This window comes from Dendrobates tinctorius, unplaced genomic scaffold (genome assembly GCF_039654945.1).
Source record: "Dendrobates tinctorius isolate UK_male_01 unplaced genomic scaffold, ASM3965494v1 ptg000213l, whole genome shotgun sequence".
Lineage (NCBI taxonomy): Eukaryota > Metazoa > Chordata > Amphibia > Anura > Dendrobatidae > Dendrobates > Dendrobates tinctorius.
In genome coordinates, this window is record NW_027361880.1 from 6,559,190 (window position 1) to 6,584,644 (window position 25,455).

Here is a 25,455-nt window from a genome sequence, read left to right on the forward strand (position 1 = left end):
TGGGCATTCCAGCGCCCTTGGGCCGTTTTCTGATGGTAAACCGCCCCCCATCCTAGGAGACTGGCATCGGTGGTGATGACCTGCCACTGAGGCGGAAGAAAAGACCTTCCGTGGAGAACTGACGCCGGCAATGTCCACCAAGTCAGCGACTGTCTGACTCTGAGCGGAAGAAGAATGGGGCGGTCCAGAGAAAACGAGGTGTTGTCCCAGACTGACAGGAGGAACAGTTGGAGAGGGCGAGAGTGGAATTGTGCGAAGGGCACTGCTTCCATGGAAGCTATCATCTTCCCCAGGACCCTCATGCAGGACTGAAGGGGCATGATCCTTGAGCGTTGTAGGGACTGGATCCCCTTGCAAAGGGTTGAAAACTTGACCCTCGGTAGAAACACCCGGGCTAGATTCGTGTCGAATTCCATGCCCAAAAAGGTCAGACGCTGGGTAGGGCGCAGGATGGACTTCTCCTTGTTGACTATCCATCAGAGGCGGCTGAGGGCATCCAAGGTTATATGAAGACTGTGAAGACAGTCTTGGCGGGACAAGCCCTTGATCAGGAAATCGTCCAGGTAAGGAATAATGGGAATCCCTCTGGATCGAAGGATGGCCATGACTGTTGCCATCACCTTCGTAAAGACACGGGGAGCGGAGGCTAGGCCGAAGGGGAGGGCCGTGAACTGATAGTGATTGTCCTGAATCGCAAAGCGGAGGCATCTCTGATGCCGCAGAGAAATGGGCATGTGGAGGTAGGCATCCTGTATGTCCACAGAGCAGAGAAACTCTCCGGGTTCCATCGATGCTATTACCGAACGCAGAGACTCCATCTTGAAGTGGCGGATCTTCACGTGGCGATTGAGCAACTTGAGGTCCAAAATTGGACGAACAGAGCCGTCCTTTTTCGGGACTACGAAGAGATTAGAGTAGAACCCTGAAAACCGTTCGTTTGTAGGAACGGGAACGATGACCCCGGCGGAAAGGAGGGAGGAGACGGCCTGAAGGAACCCTGGAATCTGTGACCGCTGTCTTGGGGATCGAGACAGAAAGAAGCGACTGTTGGGGGGGGGGGAGAAAACTCGATTTTGTATCCGGATGCGATGATTTCCCTGACCCAAGCGTCGTCGATAACGGATAGCCATGCGTCCTAGAAAGAGGAAAGTCTGCCTCCCACCCTGGAAAGATTTCCAGGTGGGGGTGACCCATCACTTAGATGAAAATCTGCCGGATCGGGAGCCTGAGGACCTGGAGGGCTGACCTCTGGATCTCCAGTGGGGAGCCGGCTTATAAGAAGGCTTTCTCCGGTCTCTGGAAGCAGGATGCTGGTCCTGCTGGGATGAACCTTCTGCAGGAGAGAAGGGGCGAAAGGACCTAAGTGGCCGAGAAGCCTTCCTGTTAAAGAACCTTTTAGGGCGGGACTGTGGAAGGGAAGAGCTCTTTCCACCAGTGGCATCCGAGATTATCTGAACCAGCTTGGCGACAAAGAGCCTAGTGCTGTGAAATGCCAGGTTGGTGAGCGACTTGTTGAGGTGGTGTCCGCATTCCACGACTTCAACCAAAGAATGCGGCATATGGCTACTATGTTGCTGTTAGCTCTTGCTACGCACCCAGCCGCGTCCAAGGAGGCGGCCAAAAGGTTTTTGCCCGCATGATTAATTTGGTCTGCTAAATCTGCCAGCTCGTCCTGAGGAGCTGCTGCTGAAATGCCCTTGCGCAGAATCTTTGCCCAAGCCGAAATGACCTTCGCCACCCAAGCGGAGGCGAAGATAGGACAGAGGGAGGCGCTGGATGCCTCAAAAATTGACTTAGCCAACGACTCTATCTGCCTGTCTGTTGGATCTTTAAGAGAAGCTTCGTCCGAAAGGGAAAGAACCGTCTTAGAGGAAATCCGAGAAACTGGTGGATCTACCTCGGGAGCTTTGGTCCATTTCGTGACTAGAACTGCATTGAAGGGATATAGTACATCTAAGTACTTGCGGCCTGAAAAACGTTTCTCAGGATGTTGCCAGTGAATGGCTAAGGAAGTGTCGAACTCTTTGTGATTAGGAAAGGTTCGAGATGGAGGCCTCGCTCTCTTAATGGAAACAGAGCATTCCTGAGGGGGTGCCTTATTCTCCTTTATCTTGAGAGTTTGGAATATAGCAGATATGAGGCTATCTACCATATCCCGAGTTCTAGCTATGTTGTCCGCTTCTGAGTCAGATCCAGATTGGGAATCATCGTCTGACCTAGGATTGTCTGTTGAGGATGGAGATGAAGAGCGTAGCCTGGGAGAAGCGGAGGGACCCTGCGAACTGGAAGAAGAGCCAGACAGGACCCGCTTCCTAGAGCCCCTAGCCGGTTTGTCCGTCTGAGGGTCGCGGTCAGGTGCTGGCGACTCACCGTGAGAGGCGGTCGGTGCACAGGTGGCTGCAGATAGCTGGAGTAACCACTGTAAGACCTGGACCAGAGATTGAGACACTTTTGTCAGATCAGAAACCGACTCAAAGATCGCCACGGCCCACTCAGGGGGTGGGGTGCTCTCAACCCGGGGCTCGGAGTGCTCCTGAGGGGCAGACATGGAGGAAGGGCTGCAGGACGGACAGAAGGGAGACGACTGACCTAATGCCCACTTCTTTTTACAGAGCGTGCAGGCGTAGTGAATAGCGGTGGGTCTAGAGCAGAGAGCCCCTGCAGGGATGGGCATATGTCAAAGTGGTAGAAACACTGCCTGATGTGGAACTGCGGAGGGGAGCTAATCCTAGCATCAGCTGAAGCAGCGCCGAGCCTACCGAGGTTCAGATGCAGAAAAAAAAAAAAAAAAAACAGCGTTGTGTCCCCCCAGGAAGAAATCTTGTGAAGAGGGAGAATGATATCCAGCAAGGGCAGGAAGCGACGCTAGCGGTGGGCGGGGCTTAATCGCCAAGCCCTGATTGGAAGAGGACCAAGGAGGGGGCACGGTAAATGTCCCACTGACAGGGCTGAAGTGAAAGCAGCCCTGTGATAGGCTGTAAAAGAGCGCAAAGAAAGCGCGCGCAGGGAGAGGGGAGAAGCTTCCTTAACTTTTTTTTTTTTCTTTTTCAAAATGAAAGTGAAAGTGCTCCCTCTGCCCTCATGAGTGATGGCGCGACCGGAGCAAAGAAGCCACAGGGACAGGACCCACAGCGACAGGGAGGCCACAGGGATAGGAAAGTCACAGGGACAGGGCAGCCACCGGGTAGGATGCTGCCTGAGGAGGCCTCTGCTGAACCCCCGATGATAAGCGTGCGTCTGACAGCACTTGGAGGAAAACTGGCGGGAAATTCAAAAAGGAGAAGAGGTACTGATCCTGTGTTGCAGGGCGGTGTTGTAAAAACAGCACAGTACTGGCTGTAATGGGGGTCGGCTAGGGTCCATATTTGAGAGCGGGGCTGGAGGCGACATCTGGATCCGCTTACCTGACGTCCCTGAGGATGATCGCAGGGGCCCACGAAAGCCAGCAGGCCGCTGGGAGAAACTATCCTCAGTACCCGCACTCTGTCCGTATGGTGCAGAAGACGGCTCCAACTCATGCTGGTAGGGGAAACGTCACCGCTGGCGACCGCCGTCTTCCTCTCAGCCCTGTCCCGGGAGAGGGGTGAGGAGGGTACTCGGCTAGGACCGGCCACCGTTATAAGCCCATAGCACCCGAGGGTCATAGGGGAAGGTCCTGCCTGCGGTCCTGAGAGTTGCGATGTGGGAAATATCACACTGCTCGCTCAGCCGCCTGAAAAGGAAAAGCAGGATGAACTCACATCCCTTTTCCTGATGCAGTATCTGAAAAATAAAGTGAAAACATTAATAAACACAACTAAAAACCTGAAAGGAAAAAAGGCTTCATTAAATGCGGATCTGGGGAGATCCCGGTCCGCCTCCTACAGACACTAAGAACAAACTGAGGTGCTTAGTGCCTGTCGGTGGGTGTATACTGCCGGGGAGGAGCCAATTTTCTTGTTTTGCATAGTGTCAGCCTCCTAGCAGCAGCATACACCAATGGTTATCTATGTCCCCCAATAAGGCGATAAAGAAAAGAGACCTATCATGGCTGTGAAAAAACAATTGGGGTTGCCTATAATCTTCCCAAAACATGGACTTAGGCATAGTTGTTAATTGAGATATCCGCCACTAATAACTCTACCCTGAAAATTAAATAATACCAGCATCGTTATTTTGTATAAAGATTGTAAGGGCTATTGCATAATCAAGAACTTTTCCCCATCAACCCAATTTTGGCTGAACCCTTAGGGTTACCGAGATATCGGGAGAGAGAAGGCTTGCAGAAATTCTTGCACAAGCACCAACAACTTCTGAGCATATGAAGAAGTCATAGAAATCTCTCCACAAAACCTGTCATATGAGCAGAGCCTACAAAGAACATTCCCAGGGAGACAAGTACACAGTTCAGATAACGTACCATACCTGATTTTGAGTATAAAATTAAGGGATGTAATATGAGTAGTAGAATGTTTTTGGGGGTGGGGGGAGATAAGGGGTTTTCTCACTAAATAGATTTAGTACTCATCCACACAATGTAATATATCACCAATGTAAGATATCATCACTGCGTGCCCAATCCACTGATCCAAAAAACAGAGGTGCACTGCTGCTCCATACACCCAGGGGACTTTGGAAACCTCATTCTTGAGATTGGTGGGGGTCCCAGTGATCATACATTATAAGGTAAACCCCCTTTCAGATGCTTCATCTGCTTGATTTTTGTAGATTGTTTTATGCTTGTAAATGCAAAAACAGAAAAATGCATGAAACTGACGTGTTTGTATCAACTTTTTCTAAGTGGCTTTTTTGTAGAGAATTCTATGACAAAAAAAAAAAAAGAAAAAAAAAAAAAAAGAACATGACATACCTAGCCTATGCAGTGCCTTGAAAAATTTTAAAGACCCAAAACTGTCTCCAAGTGCGAAACAAAGGACACAGAACGCATTTTAAGACTAATGGTGTAACATAAAAAATAAAAATTCAAAAACAATTTTCTTATTACTTACCCTATCTGTTCAACCAGCTCTCTTGCCTGAGTGATAATGTTGGCTCCTGTATAACAAACAATTCCAGCCATCTCCATAGAATACCACCGAGCCCTGATATACATAAAAACATGTTAAAAACACAAATAATCCAGAATACAAGCAGGCAGCAAAAATAGAACAAACATACCCTATTTCTCCAAGTGTAAAAAAATAATGAATTAACCTTCCCCATTATCCGCTGTTTCTCCCATAGAAATGTAGGGGCTATTTCAGAAGGCAGTATAATATGGCTGAATTTTTAGGGTACTTATTACCAAAATATCCTAAACCTACATTTTTATTAAAGTGAACTTACCATAGAACCCTGGGTCTCTTGTAGGGTCTAGAGCACATACATGTCAAACTCTGGCCTGCAGGGCGAATATATTTGGCCCACAACGCTGGGCGCGTCTCCAGAGGAGACTCCCCCACTCGGCATCACACTTTCAACTATATCGGCTAGATGCCGACACAGTTGAAAGGAAAGATGAAGGAAGGAGTGACAGTTGATGCTACTTCTCGCCATCATTACCCCTCTGCGTCTGATGTCTCAGCACAGTGGGTGCGACTAAGTCATTGCAACGTGCTCATTATACCGAGATGTGCAGAGGATCTGAGGGTACAGTAGGGTCATCATACCGTACATATGGAAGATACTGTGGAGGAATTAAATGTGGGGCTATCATTCTGTGTTTGAGGGCACTTTTGCTACATTATACTTTATTATCTGTATTATTCAAGGTTTTTTTTCCCCCTTTGTTATTACATATATAAATTAGGCCATTGGGCCACATGCTTTACACTGCTCTTACATAACATATTATTCCAATATTTTATTCTAAGATCTATCAACTAAAATGTACGTTGTTCGTGGGACAACCCCTTTAAATTTGTTTCCATATAAATAAAAAAAAGTTTGTTATATTTGAAAATGAAAAGTTTCCTCCATTGTAGACATTTTTTAATTAATAAATATCAAGGTTGGCTGGCGACTTTGTCCAAACTTAATTTTGTCCCTCTGTGTATTTGAGTTTGACACCCCTTGTCTAGACGCGGTGGCTTTAAAATGGACCATGAATTAAGGGGGCAGAATAACCATCCAAAGAATGGTCAGTTTACAGAATTGTGGGTGCACGTATTAGTTGGCTGGACAACACGACAATTCATCCACATTCTCCAGACAAGGTAAATAAATGACTGCATTCATTCTACGACAAAGTAGAACCGCATATTCTGGAATGATGTAAAGTAGAGATTGCTAACTGGCAAGAGAACCAGAATTGCTCTTTCAGATGTGAATGGTGGACATACCCCTTGCGCATGACATATCCATAGAAGGAGTTCAGGATGCACTTATGAGCCAGCTGAAGGGATTCATACAAAATCTCCATGTTCTTACAGCGCTTTATTTCGGCAGCATCCCCACTCTCACATGCAGCAGACAATTTTTTCTTCCAAACCTAGGATGGGTTTAAAACACCTTATACTGAATGAAAGCAGAGGTTGTTTTTTATTTATACCATACACATGTAGAATCCAGTAACAAAACTGCAAAACCAGGAGAAGCGTGTATTATAAGGTTTTGCAAAGCTTTTAAATTTATGGCATATACTGTACTTTGATAGAATTGTGTTATATAGTGTAAAATACAGAATTCATTGCATAAGCTCTCATTGATAGAATAAATAAATGTTGACATTTTTTGGCAAACAGTGGAACACAAATGAATTATAAGCCATAGCAAATTCATCATTCTTGTTTTCTTTCTCTACTGTTGTGCTGTCTACAAATGCATAGTATGTAAGCAATGGCTACATGGATTTCAAGGAATGCTGGAATTTCAAATATGTAGGACGCTCAGGATATTGCACAGTTTGCCCCTTGATAACGTGAAATAGGTGGTAAAATATTTTTTTTCTTGGGCACTTCATTAGGGATACAGGAAACTATGGGTGTATGCTGCTACCATCAGGAAGCTGGCACTTAAAAAAAAAAAAAAAAAAAAAATCAAGGGCACAGTTAAACAACAATGTAACTCCAAGTCGATCACAATTCTGTGAAATTAACCTGTCCAGTTATGAAGCAACATGGATTGTGAATTAATTTATCCTGCTGTTGAGCAAATAGAACAGACAACAAGTTGAAATTATAGGCAATTAGCAAGACAACCCCTATAAAGGAGTGATTCTGCAGGGGTTGACCACAGACCATTTCTCTGGTCTCATCCTTTTTTGCTGTTTTGGTCACTTTTGCATTTTGTCATTGCTCTCATCCCTAGAGGTACAGTAACATGAGTCGGTATCTACTATACAAACCACAGGTAGTGTAGCTCATCCAGGATGGCATATCAATACAAGCTTTGGCAAGATAGGTAGCTGTGTATGTAAGCACATTGTCCAGAGCATGGAACAGATAACAGGAGACAAGCCAGGACACCAGGAGGCATGGAAGAGCCCTAGGAAAGCAACAACCCAGCAGCAGGACCGATACCTCCTCCTTTGTGTAAGGAGGAACACGAGGAGCAGTGCCAGAGCCCTGCAAAATCACCTCCAGCAGGCCACTAACATCCATGTGTCTGCTCCAACTATCAGAAACAGACTATGAGGGTGTTATGAGGGCCAGACGCCCACAAGTTCTTACAGCCCAACACAGTGCAGTGCGATTGTCAGATTTGACATAGGCGCACGCTCTCCACAAATGAGAGCAGGTTCACACTGAGCACACATCAGTCTGGAGATGCCACAGAGAACGTTCTGCAGCCTGCAACATCCTCCAGCATAACTGGCTGGTAGTGGATCAGTAATGGTGTGGGGAGACATTTCCTTGGAGGGCTGCATAGCCCTCCATGTGTTAGCCAGATGTTTCCTGACTGCCATTAGGTTGCCGGGAAGAAATCCTCAGACCCATTGTGATACCATATGCAGGTGCAGTGGGCCCTGGGTTCCTTCCGATGCATGACAATGCTAGACCTCATGTGGCTAAAGTGTGTCAGCAGTTCCTGCATGATGAAAGCATAGGTGCTATGGACTGGCCTGCCCGTTCTCCAGACTTGAATCCTGAATCCGAGCACATCTGTGACATCAGTTCTCGTGCCATCCACCAACGCCATGTTGCACCACAGACTGTTCAGGAGTTCACTGATGCTTTAATCCAGGTCTGGGAGGAGATCCCTCAAGAGAACATTTGCCGTCTCATCAGGACCATGCCCAGGCATTGTAGGGAGGTCATACAGGAACAGAGGCCACACGCTACTGATCATCATTACCTTGTCTTGAGTTATTTCCACTGAAGTTGGATCAGCCTGTAATTTGATTTTCCACTTTACTTTTGCGTATCATGCCAAATCCAGACCTCCAAGGGATATTAAAAATGATCAATGTAAATCAAAATTATGTTTTATTGTTCTCAATGCATTCCACCATGTAATGAATAAAGATGTGCAACTGGAATATTTTATTCAGTGATATCTAGGATATGGTATTTTAGGGTTCCCTTTTTTTTGGGCAATGTATTACGTTGACTCCTCCTTAGCAGGCTACACCAGCTTACTGGCACAAAGCTTTTCAATTTTGCTTAGTGTCACATAGGAGGCAAACATGGGTCTGTAGTCCCAGACCAGTTTCTGCTTAGGGGGTTTATTTTTTACTTTTTTCCTCCTTTCTCCTCTAGATAGGAAAACAAATGAATGGCCTTTCTGCGGTACGAACAAAAAAATGCCGAGAATACAATCTGCCAGGGGTCAGGCAATATTCGCTCTCGTTGGGATGACAGGGCCTTTTTGTCCCTAGTTGGCAATCATGTACTGATGCAGACCATTTTTATGATAGTCTCCTGCCCAAACACTACATGCTAGACTTACACAATCCTCAAACAACTGAAAGCTGTATCAGTTTCATTCCTTTCATCAGTACTTATCTAACTGCCAAGAAAGTCATATCACCCTTTAAGAAAAGATCATTCTTTTCAATCCGGCTCCTTTCTGGTGTCTATAAAGCCATACTGCCAAGTCCTCATGAAACAGAAACCACCATGGTTACTTACCGGTAGCCGGTTTTTCCGGAACCCATGACAGCACCACCTGAGAGAGGGATCCGCCCCGCCAGGACAGGAACCTACTGAGACATAAGGGGCGGCACCTCTCCCCTGCTTCAGTTGGGTTACAGAGCACTGAGAGGACTTCCCGGTTAGTTACATGTTTAATCCAACACCACAACACTCAAAACACACCCTACTAATTGTGCACACCCATGTGGTGAAAAAGGGGGGGGGATATACGGGTGCTGTCATGGGTTCCGGAAAAACCGGCTACCGGTAAGTAACCATGGTGGTTTTCCCTTCACCCACGACAGCACCACCTGAGAGATTTTTGGAGATTCGAAACACCTTAGGGAGGGACCACCGCTTGCAGCACCCTTCTACCAAAGGTTAAGTCAGCAGAGGAGGATAGATTCAACCTATAGTGCTTAAAGAAGGTTGAAGGTGAGGCCCAGGAAGCGGCCTAACAAATCTGTTCGATCGATACCTCTGCTTTTCCGGCCCAGGAGGTCGCCACGGCTCTGGTGGAATGAGCCTTGATGCAGTCAGGAATCGGGATACCACTAGCTGTGTAGGCTACACTAATGGCCTCCCTAATCCATCTAGCAATAGTCCCTTTTGAAACCCCATAGCCTTTCCTGGCACCCTGAAAAGCTACGAATAGGGACTGGGACCTCCTCCACTGGCTAGTCATAGATATGTATTCTACAAGAGCTCTCTTAACAACTAGATTATGGAACTTTTCCTCCCCAAGATTTTTTGGGTTCTCGCAGAAAGATGGAAGGACAATTTCCTGGCCCCGATGGAAATCTGATGCTACTTTGGGCAAATAAGTGGGGTCTGTTCTTAACACTACCCTATCCTGAAAGACTTGCGTATAAGGTGGATTTACTGAGAGAGCCTGTAAATCGCTTATCCTGCGGGCTGACGTGAGGGCCACTAACAGGATTGTTTTTAGGGTCAGAAACTTTAAGGGTAGCTGATGTAATGGCTCATACGGATCTTTTGTAAGGGCCTCTAGCACTAGGTTTAAATCCCAGGGGGCTATCCGGGGTATTGGGATAGGCCTAGCTCTATGGCAGGATTTAATAAATCTGGCTACCCATCTATTTGATGCCAATTTGCAGCTGTAGAGCGCCCCTAGTGTAGACACCTGAACTTTAAGTGTGTTCACTGCTAACCCCATCTGCAACCCCGATTGTAAGAACTCCAGGATGGCATTAATCGGGGGATCTTTCCCTAACGGCCTACCTAAGAACTGCAGGAACTTATTCCATGTTCTGCCCTAGATGTTAGTCGTCACTGGTTTCCTACTCTCTAGCATGGTGGCCACCAACCCGGGGGAGAACCCTCTATCCGTTAAAAGCGACCTTTCAAACTCCACGCCGTCAGATGGAATCCTTTGACCTGAGCGAGGAATATTGGACTTTGAGCTAGTAGGTCCGGGATTTCTGGTAGAACCCATGGATCGGAGAGGGACATCCTTCGTAGCAGAGCAAACCAGGGCCTTTTTGGCCAAAATGGAGCTATTAGAATCACCCTGGCCTGATCGTTTCTGATTTTCCTGACAACTGTTGGGATCAGAGCCACTGGGGGGAACGCATAAGCTAGCCTGAATTTCCACTGGATGTGCAACGAGTCCACTGCCCATGGATTTTCTCTCGGGTTTAGAGAGCAGAACCTTTCTGTTTGCCTGTTGTGTTTGTTGGCAAGGGGTCTATCACCGGTTTCCCCCAAAGCTGAGTTATTTTCTGAAAAATGGACCGGATTAGCGCCCATTCCCCCTGCTTCAGGGTATTGCAACTCAAGAAGTCTGCCTCTGTTTTCTGCCCCTTTTATATGTAAGGCTGTCAAGGAGTGTAGGTGTTCTTCTGCTCTGCTCAGAATGTCTGTCGCCGCTTCCATTAAGGAGTGTGATCTTGTCCCTCCTTGGTGGTTGATGTATGCCACTACTACCTTGTTGTCTGACATAATGCGTACGTTTCGATCCTGGAGTAGCGGAATGAAGTGACTTAGGGCCTTGCTCACTGCCCACAGTTCTCTCATGTTGGAGGATGCTTCCCTTTCTTGACGCGTCCAGGAACCCTGACCTATGATGCCCCTTAGGTGTGCCCCCCACCCCGAGGAGCTTGCATCTGTTAAGATTATATCTGATGTCTGTCTGTCCCACAGTATTCCCAACGTCAGATTTTTCTTGTCCATCCACCAATTGAGAGAGTCTCTGGTTTTTAAGGAAAGCTCCAGCTTTCCTTCTAAACGCCCTCTTAGCGATCTTTGTGCTGTTAGTATCTCCCCCTGGAGTTGCCGGGTGTGAAACTGAGCCCACCTGACCGCCGGAATACAGGATGTTAGGGTACCTAGCAGGGACATTGCTCTTCTTAAAGTCATACGTGGTTGGTTTTGGCCCGTGAAGGCCAGATTCTGCACCTTTTCTATTTTGGACTCTGGGAGCAGACACTCTTGCTTTTCTGAGTCTAGTATGAATCCTAGGAAGGTCTGTTGTTTTAGGGGTTGCAATTTTGATTTTTTGAAATTGACTATCCACCCTAATTCCTGCAAGGTGTTGATCACCCGGGTCAACTGCGCTGTACAGTGGTCCTCTGAGCTGCCTACTATGAGAAAATCATCCAGGTATGGTATTATGACCGTGTCGTGAATCCGGAGAAAGGCAGTCACTTCCGCTATGACTTTGGTGAAAACTCTCGGGGCTATAGATATGCCAAACGGAAGAGCCCTGAACTGAAAGTGCCTTAGCGTGCCTTGAATATAAAGTGCTACCCTCAAGTATTTCTGGAAATCTGGGTGGATAGGGATGTGATAATACGCATCCTTTAAATCGACCATGGCCATGAAGCAATCTTGGTGTAGCAGCTTCACCGCCGTAGTTACTGATACCATCTTGAAGGTCGAGTTCCTTATCCATAGATTGAGCCGTTTGAGATTTATGATTGTCCTGAAAGTTTGATCGGGTTTTTTTATCAGAAAAAGGGGTGAATAAAACCCCTTCCCTTCCTGTAGGCGTGGTACCTCGGAGAGTACCCGCTTGTCTATCAGGCTCAGGATCTCTGTTTCTAAGGCCACCTGCTCTTCGGTCACCTTCCTGATGGGTGTGATGACGACTACGGATTTTGGCTGACGGATGAAGGGAATTTTCAGGCCTTCTGTTAGGATGGTTAGGATCCAGGCGTTGGAGGAGATCTTCTCCCAGGTCTGGAAAAAGAGTGCCAATCTCCCCCCCACTGGAACACTGGCGTCACTGTGGCGACTTTTTGGAGGTGGAGGTACCTCCACCAAACATAAATCCCGATTCTTTTTTTCTTTTATCCTCCCATCTTCTCCTGTCAGCGGGAGGGCGCCCCCTATTGAATCTTCCCCTCCGAAAGGGCTGTCTCCTCTGATCCATAGGAAATCTGGGGAAGCCTTTTTTCTTATCGCCTGCTTTCTCCAGTATATCGTCCAAGTTCTTGCCGAACAAGAATCGACCGTCGCAGGGGAGAGAACATAATTTGGCCTTGGACTGAAGGTCACCCGGACAGCCCTTAAGCCATAACGCGCGTCTAGCAGCATTTGATAGTGACGCTGCCCTGGCTGTCATCCGCATAGAGTCCGCCGAGGTATCGGCCAAAAAAGCTGCTGCCCCGTGCAAGAGATACATCTCCGATAAGATTTTCTCTCTTGGGACCCTTGAAGCCAGCTTTTCTTCTAACTGCTGCAGCCAGATCATGAGGGAGCGTGCCGTACAAGTACCCGCTATTGCCGGCTTTAGTCCTCCTGCTGTCGCTTCCCATGCGTGCCTCAAATATGAGTCCGCCTTTTTGTCTAGTGGGTCTCTAAGAACCCCTGCGTCTTCCAGGGGCAGGGCCGACCTTTTGGAGGATCTGGACACCGCTGCATCTATTTTGGGGATTTTGTCCCATATCTCTGCATCCTTATGCTCGAAGGGATATCGTCTCTTGGAAGTGGATGGAAGGGCCCCCGATTTTTCGGGCTTTTTCCACTCTTTCTCAATAAGTGCCTGGATCTTCTCGTTTACCGGAAAGGTCCGTTTTTTCCTCTCCTGAAGCCCCCCAAACATAACATCCTCTAGGGTTTTAGCCGCCTTTTCTTCCTGTAGGCCCATTGTAGCTCTGATGGCCTTTAGGAGGGTTTGTGTCTTCTACAGGGAAACATGGTTTACCCCCCATGTCGCTGTCTGAGGAGTCTGAAGAGGATGATTTTTCCGCCTGAGATGACATTGACGCGGAATCCGAGGGGGAACTAGGGGGATCCTTCCTGGTTTTTTTTTTCCCTTTTTTCAATAGGGACTTAATTGAGCCTTCCATTTCTGACCTTACGGCAGATATCAGATTGGCTGCGAAACTAGGTGCTTCCTCCGCCATAGTCCGCTGAATGCACACAGCACAGAGATCTTTTTGCCAATCTCTTGCTAGGGGAGATTTACATATAGCACAATCCCTATTGTTCTTCTTGCTTCCCGCTTTCCTAGGCCTTTCCTACAGGGTGAAGCATACAACAGAAGCCCTATTAACATAAATGCTAACATTCACGAAGATCACTCACCACCCGAAATCAAGGGTACCGGAATCGGAGGCTGCGTCGGGGCACGTGACCTGCGTTCTTTGGATCTTGCTGAATCCCCCGACCTGCGGCTGGGGCGACTGCTGCTGGAATGGCTTCCATGCTTTCTGCCAGAGGGCTGAGAGGGAGGCAGGGACGCTGAACGTTCCTGCTCTGGCTCCATGTTGCACCGCCGTCTGCTGCTGCCTTCCTTCTTTAAATACCGCGCCTCCGCTCAGGTGAGCGTCTCTCCCCTCCCCCTGCGACCGCCGCTTCAGAAAGCCGGCCGGCGTCGCACCCGGCGCCATTAAACCGTCGCCCTTCTCTGACGTCAGCCGGCGCACCCAGCATGCAATGCGCCGCTGACGTCAGCGGCCGGAAGAAGCCAGCGTCTCTCCCTTGCTATGGGGATCGAGATGCGGCGTGTGCGAGGGGAGGGCGGCGTGGTGGGGGCTTCCCGCAGACCCCGGGGATCCCACCGACGCCCGCACGAACCCGGAACCCCGGAGGGCCCGGGGACTGCGCGTCCAGCACCCGACGGGGCTGGGTCCATTTTCTTCGCCCATGACAGGCACCGCCGATCGTGGGGTTCCTTCCAGGACAGGAACCCAACTGAAGCGGGGGAGAGGTGCAGCCCCTTATGTCTCAGTAGGTTCCTGTCCTGGCGGGGCGGATCCCTCTCTCAGGTGGTGCTGTCATGGGTGAAGGGAAAACAACAATTTTCTTTCCCATAATGAGGTATCCAAACCCGGGAACCTTCTTTGGGTGAGCGACTGACCCCTCATTTTCCAGGTCGTGTAGCTTCTCATTCTCAACGACCCTTTCGTAAAAGGAAATTGTATCCTCCAGATACAAAATGGAATTCACTGCTCTTTCATGCGATCGTTTTTTTTCTATTCCCATCCTCCACTTGCATTTTTATTTCCAGGCCAAGTCTCCTATTCTCATATCAGGCATTTTTGTTACCATCCCCTCAAGAATGATTCTAGGGCTTTTATTCAAACCTTTTTGTAGTCTCCAAAAGTTAGCTCAGTTCACCCATTCTGGATCTAAAAGCTGGCAAATTTCTTTGCTCAGTAGATATCCAAGATGCCCAACTCCACATCCATTTTTGCAGCACACCAAAAATAAATGTGTATCTGCTTTGCTGTCAATAAGTCCCACTAGAAGTTCATGGCACTCCCCTTTGGGCTAACCACTCCAATTGGGTGTTCACAAAGGTCATGGCTGCAGTCTTAGCTCTTTTACATATAAGAGGAATAGAGGTCCTTTCCCACTTGAACAACATTGTGGTCAAGGATCTTTCTTAGGCTGGGGTCACACTAAACGTATGGAAAAATTGGTCCGAGTCTCCCTGCCGAGAGTTGCACAAGTGTTCTCCATATGGTCATCCGTATGTAATGCGATTTTCTCGCACCTATGCATCCGTATGGCTTTACATTTCTCACTGATTTTCCCCATTGAATTTAATGGCTCAATGAGCTGAAATGAGGAAAATGTGTGCGTATTTGTAGCAATCTAGACGAATTGTCCATGTGGTGTCTGAGTTTTTTTCGCACTCATAGGCTTGCATTGGAGAGTCTCGGACGATATACTCGCTGCGATTTTACACGCAAGTCGAATACACCTGAGAAAAAAAATACGGTGATGTGAGCTGCCCCATAGATTAACTCTGGTCTGAGTGTTATGCGACGTTTTCTTGCACAGCACTTGTCCGTCCGTATTCTACAGTAGTTTCACTCCGGCCTTACTCAGATAACCAAGAGTCTGTAGATCATGTTGGACACCCTGTCTTGTGTCAACCAAAGTAATCTCTGATGCCGACTCAACGCCTCATTTTCCTCTGGATGCCGTTTTGCACCGTTCAAAAGTTTTTCTTCCAGAAGACAAAATGTAAGCTCTACAAACCAGCATACAATCTCTGAGGTATCACTTTCCCCTTTGCTTCTGCATGAGTGTTCTGGGAAAAGTTTGTGGCTGCTTTCAATGCGATCTCATTTGCTCAGTTGCATACCAGGTCTATACAGCTTGCTCTCCTCTCTCTCATTGAAACAAGATGGTCTTCTCCCTAGATAGCCTCCCCATGCATCAAGTAGTCCCTGATTTTGTGGCAGGACTTCCCCTCGTTTCTTTGTCATTGCTGCCAGTTCAGTCACAGATTGTGACACAAGATGCCAGAATGCTAGGTTGGATAGTGATTTTCTGGAACTTTGCAGTGCAGGGTCGTTGGAAGAGTCATGGAAGGATTATTTCCCATCAACATACTGGAACGCTGAACAATTTTTCTGGATATTTCAATCGGCAGGATTAACTGTTGGTCTTTCCACTCTGAATTCAGTCTGACAACAGAACTGATGTGATAAATATCAGTCATAAAAAAGGGACTCTTATCTAACAATTGAGGATGTCTTACAGATTCTCAACTTGGAAAAACAGAATTCTGGCAAACTTAATGGTGAACATCGACATCGTGGCTGTAGATTTTCCATGTCCTAAGAGACTAACAGCAGGAGAGTGGTCCCTGCAAATGACTGTATTCAACCAGATCTGCATACAATGGGGCTCTCAATACGTCAACTTGATGGCATCCAGATACAACCACAAAGTTCTTCAGTTTTCATCCAAATCTCGCAACCCTTAGCGATTCTATGTTCCCAGTTTTACTTCATCTGTTTCCTCCTCCACCTCTGTTACCAAAGTTACTCAAGAAGATCAAGTCAGAAATAATTCCAGTCATCCTAGTGGCATCACATTGGTCCAGATGACCACAGCACAAGGAAGTGGTAAACCCTCCTCCTAGATGTCCTGTAGAGACTTTTGCCTCATCCAGACGTACTTTACCAGGGCCCTCCCTCTTCCACCTGAATTCATGTTCAGACAGTTTAATAGCATGGCTGTTGAAGCCACAGTTCAAGAGTCCACAGACTTCTATGATCAGGTAATGCAGTCCATGATCAAGGCACGGAATTCCTCCTCATCTTGTATTTACCATTGTACCTGGAAAGTCGCCTTATTAGTGCAAAATTCATGAAGTCGTCCATACGTTTTTTTTCTCTACAGTCAGGCCTTGACTCTGGCTTGGCCTTCAGTTCCCTAAAGGACCAGGTCTAGACTCAGTCTATTCTTTAAAAATAAATGAATGAATGAAATCTTGCCTCAAATCTGGACACTTCTTTAGGGTATAGCCTACTCTGTTCCTCATTGCCCAGCCTCCTTTGGATCCCCAGAACCTTAACCTCACGCTCAAATTATTACAGTGCCCTCCTTTTGAACAAATTCAGAAAACGTTTCTGCTTTGGCTTTCCTGGATGGCGGCGTTCCAAATGGCAATCGCTTCCAGGATTCATGCCTTCACCTTACTACCTGAAGGATTTACCTTATACATATGCCACCCTTAGGACTGCATTTGGAGTTGCCATGGTTCCCTTTATTTCATTGGGTGACACCACACCCACACTTTTTGCCTTTTGTTGCCTTGTTGAAGGTGTTTAATGGTTTCTTTCCTTTGTACTTTCTCTGTTTCTTCTGTTTTCTAGCTAACTGAATAGATTGGAGCTAGTAGGTGGGTGTAGCCTGCTGTGCCGACTTTCTTTTGCTTGCATTAGCGTCAGCCTCCTGGTGGTAGTAGCATATACCAAAGGTTTCCTGTGTCCCCCAATGAAAGCTATGTGAAAGCAATTTTATGGCAAGTTTCAAAAATCCTCTCAACCGCCATCAATGCTTCCAAAAAAACTTGACCAGGAACAAATTAATTGATTTCTCATTTGGATGCAAGCAGATCATACCTTGTGCAGTCCTTTGAACTCATATCTGCGATCTCTGAACGCTCGCACAGTGTCTACATAGAAAGAATTTTCACGCTGGCAAATCGTGGTAACACGGTCTTCAAGTCTGGTGACATGGATTTTCTTGTAAGCTTTTCGGCAATAATCTAAGGAAAGGAATTTATTGATAGGTCACTTTCAGTTTTCCCACAAAGGGTCAAGCATGAAATATAGAAAGATAACCAGGTATGAACCTTTGCTCACCTGCCAGTCTTTTCTTTTCATATTTGGCCTGCTCCTCTCGTGTCAGTACATGAAAAGCTCTTGGTGGCTGTCCAGGAAAAAGTGGGGGAAACTTCTCAGATTCTAGCTGTTGCTGTATACGGTGATACTCACTACGGCTGGCTGGCACTGCATATAAGAAGGAAAGAAATAATTTAATAAATTTATTTGGTTCAGGGTGGATAAAAATCAATGTTTTTTTTAAAAAAATCAAAAAAAATCGGATTTTTTTTATTTAAATCGGATTTTTTTCAATAAACTGCTTTTTGAGGAAAATATTTTACCATCCAAAGGTTCTTCCATCATGAGATAAAGCTGAGTTGTTTAACTCAGTAGAATAAAGGCTGTATATGTGTAACATTCACAATGCGATGCTCTTCCAGAGGTTTCTGTAGGATTAGTGGGCAGTTTCTCTCCTATATTATCACAGACGCTCGCTTTACTTACGCAGTTCTCAAAACTGAATTTGACTCCGCAGAGGTCCCAGCCTCTTCTTCACGGCAAAAATGTTACAACATGAACAGAGTTGAGAAAAAGACCTTAATCCTATTGTTCTACAAACCTATGAATACAGCATCAACCCCTTCAGTGCCAAGTCCAAGAAGTTAGACAATATGTTTCTGATTGTTTGGAGTGGAATAGATCTGCACAACACAAGAAGAATGTGAATCTAAGTGTGAGGAGGAGGAAGGGCAAGCAGACAAGAAAATGAAAGTGAAACTTTGAGCACAATACTGCAGCATAGCCACAGACAGACAAGTCTGGATCTGTTTGTGTGTACGATCTGAGGTTTATTACATTCTTTCCTTATAATGGCAGCAGGCCGTAAAAGAGACCCAGTTTGGGAATATTTTAATGAAGCTCCTTCGCCTATCGGTAAGGCAGGCATGCATGCAAAATGCAAACGATGCAACAAAGAGATGCAAGGCCTGGTGGCGCGAATGAGGCAACATCATGAGAAGTGCGGTGATGAAGATGACCAAAGAAACACTTCTGAACAGGCAGGATCTTCAGGTTGGTAAACATTTTTATTGAATCCTATTTCTAAAGACTGAACTGTCATGTGTGAGAAAAATTATATTTCTTATTATTACTGCATGTTACTGTCATTTGGTACAGTTATGAAGAAAAACAAATATTCCTTTTGGGGCAGTGATGTGTTGTGTACAATAAGCAGAAATTGTATAAACAATAAAATAACAGCATTGACTTTTTTTGTTTAGGGGAATTCATGGATTCTGGAAACTATCCACCTCCAAGATCACCATCATCCTGTTCTACAGTTTCAGAGTTATCCATCCAGGATAGTGCTTCATTAGCAGCAGCAGCATCATCATCATCAGACACCCACAGCCACATATCACCATCACCCAAAAGGAAGAAAAAACCTTTACCTCCTGGAACCACCATAGATAGGTTTGTGATAAGAACTAGAAGATTAGAAAAAGAGTTGATTGATGAAAAAATTGCCCAGTTTATTTATGCAACGAACTCTTCTTTCCGTCTGACTGAGAACCCACATTTCATTAATATGGTTCAGTCACTGAGACCAGGATACAGTCCACCCAGCAGAGCTGATGTTGCAGGGAAACTGCTGGATCAAGTGTATGACAGAGAAATGGAGCAATGTGCAACAGCTCTGGAGGGTAAAATTGTTAACCTAAGTATTGATAGGTGGAGTAATGTCCACAATGATCCTATTGTATGTGCTTGTATAACAACAGAAGGTGGTAAAGTCTTCCTTGCACAAACAACTGATACGTCAGGAAATGCACACACAGCAGAATACTTACAAGAAGTGGCAGTAAAAGCTATAACATGTGAACAAAAATTCAAATGTCTAGTACGCAGTTTGGTCACTGACAATGCTGCAAACGTATCCAAGATGAGAAGAGATTTAGAAGAGCAGGGAGGGAATACAAAGCTGCTAATAACATATGGTTGCAGTGCTCATTTGCTGCACCTCTTAGCCAAAGACTTAAGTGTTCCAGAAATAAAGGCTAATGTTGTTGAAATTGCTAAATACTTCTGTAATAATCATTTTGCTGCAGCAGCTCTGAAAAGGATGGGTGGAACCAAGCTAACGCTCCCACAAGATGTTAGATGGAACTCTGTGGTGGACTGTTTTGAGCAGTATATCAAAAACTGGCCTATTTTGATGACACTTTGTGAAGAAAATCGAGATAAAATAGATGGCACTGTCACGGCCAAAATCCTCAACATTGGGCTTAAGAGAAATGTTGAACATATGCTGAGCTTCCTGAAACCCATCTCTCAAGCTTTAAACAAAATACAGAAAAATAGCTGTTTTATTGCGGATGCTGTTGAAATTTGGAAGGAACTGAGTGAACACTTAAAAACAGAACTACACATGGACAGAATTAAATTACAAGCAGTAAACAAACGAATGGGACAAGCACTGACTCCAGCTCATTTTTTGGCAAATATTGTCAATATCCAATATCAGGGTCAAAACCTAAGTGCTGAGGAAGAGGAGTTAGCTATGACATGGGTATCCAGCAATCATCCATCTTTAATGCCAACTATAATAAACTTCAGAGCTAAGGGGGAACCATTCAAGAAATATATGTTTGCTGAAGATATTTTAAGGAAGGTCACACCAGTAAACTGGTGGAAGTCACTTAAGCGCTTGGATTTAGAGACTGCTCAAGTAATGATTTCACTTTTAACAGCAGTAGCTTCTTCTGTAGGCGTTGAAAGAATATTCTCTTCCTTTGGACTCATTCATTCTAAATTGAGAAATCGGTTGGGACCCAATAAAGCAGGAAAGCTTGTTTTTCTTTTCCAGATTATGAATAGGAACAAAGAAGAAGATGATGATGAAGATGATGACAAGTGAGCTTCAGAGGACAGCAGGGACAGTAGTATTTAAGTTTTTCATGTGTCGGCTGGGCTGACAGTCTAAGTTTCTTAAACTATATATATATTTTGTTTAGCCAAATTAGTTAACAAACATGGATGTTTGTTTAAGCAAATAACTTATACTGTAATGTTGTTATTGTTTCAGTTGAATAAATCTATTTAAATTGTTATTAAGGTCAGGATTATTTTTCTCCTTCCTAAGTACAACAGAACAGTGGTGTCCAAATATGAATGATTAACCCATTAAACTGGGGAGAAAAAAGTAATCTAAAAAGTGATTCTAAAAATCTTCATCTACTTGCATGTTAAAGTAGCAAGAACTAGTTTAGGTAGAAACTTTGATTTAAATCACTGATTTAAATCAAGCCTTACTGACTAGTGATTTAAATTGTGATTTAAATCAGTTAGATTTAAATCAAATCCACCCTGATTTGGTTATAAGACAGAAGAAGACAGTTGCTACTGATAAAATTCTATGTAAATTGGCGGTGGAGGGAAGAGCTCTGCCTCTAGCTCCTCCCTCCCCGCTACATAGTATCTTGTCAGTAACAATGGTCATCTTTTATCTAGTGTGGAGGTGGATGAGATAAAGGCAGCTCTCCTCTCTACCATCAAAATAAAATCTTATCAGTAGCCTCTACCACCTTCTATATCAGGAATGCAATAATCTGTCCTAACTCAAATTCAGATTTCACCAGTAAATTGAGAATTTTGATAATGAATAACCAGACATGGCAGAGAAAGAAACAGATGATTTCTTTGATATATCCGATCACAATTTTTCTTACGTTCAAGTGATTAATGAAATAAAAAATAAAACACAGAATATTCTTTAAGCTTAATATAATTAATAAAACTTAATATTTCTGTGAATGTCCTGCATACTTGCAGACATTCATTTAATATGATTAGGTTATTCATTGTATTTGCTCGTGCCAAATACACATGTTACACTAATCCAGGGGTGTAGACAGTATATAGACATACCAGATTTTATAATAGCACAGATTCATTTTCTAAGATTACATGAAAGATAGGCTTCAATTAAGTTATTCTTGGAAGCTGTATGGACTCTGTAAATTAAATCTACAAGAAAGAGCTGACATCTAATGTGATGATAATCTGAAATCCAAGTCTCTAATGGCCAGTTTGAGTCCGTTACATCTCCTGTCTGCAGACACCAATAATTGCTTCTGTTAAGTAAGGTAATAAAAATCAAAACTCCGTCTTCATTAACAGAATATGTTTTTGGAGGTTACATAAAAAATATAATTGAATTAAAGTTTTACATTTGGGAAAAGTCCAAGATTAATAGGTAATGCCTTAAAGTAAATCTTCAGCTAATTTTTCTTAACATAAAATGCTAACTGAGCAATATGAAGCGTGATTTGTTTCATTCCAGCTCAGTCGGCTCAATACGTTGTGGTGCTTTTTCTTATGGGCAGCTATGCTATGTGATTCCAGTCAGACTACTAGTGTAAGGCCACGTTCAGTATTTTGAATCAGTATTTGTAAGCCAAAATCAGGGGTGGGTGATAAGTGCAGAAGTGGTACATGTGATTCCAATATACTTTTCCTCTGATTGTAAGCCAAAATCAGGAGTGGACCGAATACGGATGTAAAATACTGACCAAATACTGAATGTGTGACCGTGTCCTAATGCATATTCTATTGGGTAAACTACAGGATGACATCACAAAATTTCTGCTTCCAGCTCACTCTCCTTCCTACTAAGCTTCACTATTTTTGTTTCTCTGCATGTCCCCACGCAGTGCTGTGCGCAGAATCTGAAAGAGCTTCACTTTGTCCTCTGCTTGTAATAACTGACAGGGAAGACCTATCAAAAGCAGGGGGCAGGGAAGGCAACTGCACCACATGGGATACACAGATGAACAGCACCACGCTACTGATTGATCCATCATTGTGATACTTAGATATGATAGAGTAGAGTAAGCGCAGGAAGACTAGACTTCTCATGAGTCCTTCAAAAAGAGTTTGAAGTGTATTCTGAATTAAGGGAAACTTTATCAGATGGGCAGAAGGAAACAAGATGCTGCAGACAACACAGAAATGGTAGATAAATTAAAACAAGAAAACAGATGCACTGTACAGGCACAAATTAAAAATGCTGGAGTGCTTTTGTAAGTGCATAGAAAATAGCTCTTTCAACTATCAACGTAAGAAAAATTTGTATTATACATTTAATTACAGGTTGAATAACTACAAAAAAAAAAAAAAAAAACCATCCCACTAGAATTATACTTTTCTTTTTAGGGGTGCCTGACCATCTTGTTTTCCTTATATACATATTAATACAAAGCATTCATTTTCATAGTGTGTAGTCTGTTAAAGTTCAGAAATGCACAAGTAGCAGCCTTCATGAACTCTGACCATTGCTAATAATGCCTTAAATGCCACTGTCAAACACTGTGCTTTAACCCCTTAACCTCCGAGGGTGGTTTGCACGTTCATGACCGGGCCAATTTTTACAATTCTGACCACTGTCCCTTTATGAGGTAATAACTCTGAAACGCTTCCAAGGATCCCGGTGACTCTGACATTGTTTTCTTGTGACATATTGTACTTCATGTTAGTGGTAAAATTTCATTCAAATAACTTGCGTTTATTTGTGAAAAAAATGGAAATTTGGCGAAAATTTTGAAAATTTCGCAATTTTCCAACTTTGAATTTTTATGCCCTTAAATCACAGATATGGCACACAAAAAAAACTTAATAAATAACATTTCCCACAAGTTTACTTTACATCAGCACAATTTTGGAACAAAAAAATTTTTTGGTTAGGAAGTTATAAGGGTTAAAATTTGACCAGCGATTTCTCATTTTTGCAACACCATTTTATTTTTAGGGACCACATCACATTTGAAGTCACTTTGAGGGGTCTATGTGATAGAAAATACCCAAAAGTGACACCATTCTAAAAACTGCACCCCTCAAGGTGCTCAAAACCATATTCAAGAAGTTTATTAACCCTTCAGGTGCTTCACAGGAATTTTTTGAAAGTTTAAAGAAAAATGAACATTAAAAAATTTTTTTCACAAAAAAATTACTCCAGGTCCAATTTTTTTTATTTTACCAAGGGTAACAGGAGAAATTGGACTGCAAAAGTTATTTTTTCTCCTGAGTACGCTGATACCTGATATGTGAGGGGGAACCACTGTTTCGGCGCATGGCAGAGCTCAGAAGGGAACGAGCGCCGTTTGACTTTTTCAATGCAAAATTGGCTGGAATTCAGATCGGACGCCATGTCACGTTTGGCGAGCCCCTGATGTGCCTAAACAGTGGAAACCCCTCACAAGTAACCCCATTTTGGAAACTAGACCCCCTAAGGAACTTAGATGTGGTGAGAACTTTGAACCCACAAGGGCTTCACAGAAGTTTATAACATACGGCCGTACAATTAAAAAATCATTTTTTCCACAAAAATGATCTTTTCACCCCAATTTTTATTTTCCCAAGGGTAACAGGACTCAAAGTTATTGTGCAATTTGTCCTGAGTATGCTGATACCCCATATGTGGGTGTAAACGACTATTTTGGCACATGGCAGAGCTCGAATTGAGATCGGACACCATGTCGCGTTTGGAAAGCCCCTGATGTGCCAAAACAGTGGAAACCCCCCACAAATGACACCATTTTGGAAACTAGACCCCCCAAGGATCTTATCTAGATGTGTGGTGAGCACTTTGAACCCCCAAGGGCTTCACAGAAGTTTATAATGCCCAGGCGTTAAAATAAAAAAAAACATTTTTTTCCACAAACATGATCTTTTAGTCACCAATTTTTTTTATTTTCCCAATGGTAAAAGGAGAAATTGGACCCCAAAAATTGTTGTTCAATTTGTCCTGAGTACGCCGATACCCCATATGTGGGAGAAAACTACTGTATGGGCACACGTCGGGGCTCTGAAGGGAAGTAGCGACGTTTTGGAATGCAGACTTTGATGGAATGGTCTGCGGGTGTCATGTTGCCTTTGGAAAGCCCCTGATGTACCTAAACAGTGGAAACCCCCCACAAGTGACCCCATTTTGGAAACTAGACCCCCTAAGGAACTTATCTAGATGTGTGGATGAGCACTTTGAACCCCCCCAGTGCTTCACAGAAGTTTATAACGCCAAGGCGTGAAAATAAAAAAATCATTTTTTTTTCCACAAAAATTATATTTTTTCCCCCAATTTTTTATTTTCCTAAGGGTAACAGGAGACATTGGACTCCAAAAGTTGTATTGCAATTTGTCCTGAGTAGGCTGATCCCCCATATGTGGGGGTAAAACACTGTTTGGGCGCATGGCAGAGCTTGGAAGGGAAGGAGCACCATTTGACTTTTTCAACGCAGAATTGGCTGGAATTGAGATCAGATGCCATGTTGCGTTTGGAGAGCACCTGATGTGCCCAAACAGTGGAAACCCCCCAATTCTAACTCCAACCCTAACCCCAACACACCCCTAACCCTAATCTCAGCCCTAACCTTAGCAGGAAAATGGAAATAAATACATTTTTTAATTTTATTATTTTTCCCTAACTAAGGGGGTGATAACGGGGGGGTTTGATTTACTATTTATGGCGGGTTTTTATGTTTGGCAGCTGTTGCACGCTAAAAGACGCTTTTTATTGTAAAAATAGTTTTTGCATCACCACATTTTGAGAGCTACAATTTTTCCATATTTTGATCCACCGAGTCATGTGAGGTCTTTTTTGCGGGACGAGTTGACGTTTTTATTGGTACCATTCTCGGGCACGTGACATTTTTTGATCGCTTTTTATTCCGATTTTTTTTGGACGCAGAATGAACAAAAACCAGCATTTCAAGAATTTCTTTTGGGGGGTGCGTTTACACCGTTCCGCATATGGTAAAATTGATAAGGCGGTTTTATTCTTCGGGTCAGTACGATTACAGCGATACCTCATT

General features: G+C 44.4%; 1 protein-coding gene across 1 annotated transcript in view; it reads right to left on the reverse strand.

The window, feature by feature from the left end:
* Positions 1-25,455, reverse strand: part of POLE (DNA polymerase epsilon, catalytic subunit) — a 195,266-nt gene that overhangs the window by 100,792 nt on the left and 69,019 nt on the right. Inside the window, exons 19-22 of the mRNA XM_073554802.1 lie at positions 17,630-17,776; positions 17,387-17,532; positions 6,321-6,469; positions 4,989-5,081 (exon numbers count right to left, since the gene is read on the reverse strand). Coding sequence (XP_073410903.1) covers positions 4,989-5,081; positions 6,321-6,469; positions 17,387-17,532; positions 17,630-17,776 — 535 coding nt within the window. The remainder of the gene's footprint in view (positions 1-4,988; positions 5,082-6,320; positions 6,470-17,386; positions 17,533-17,629; positions 17,777-25,455) is intronic.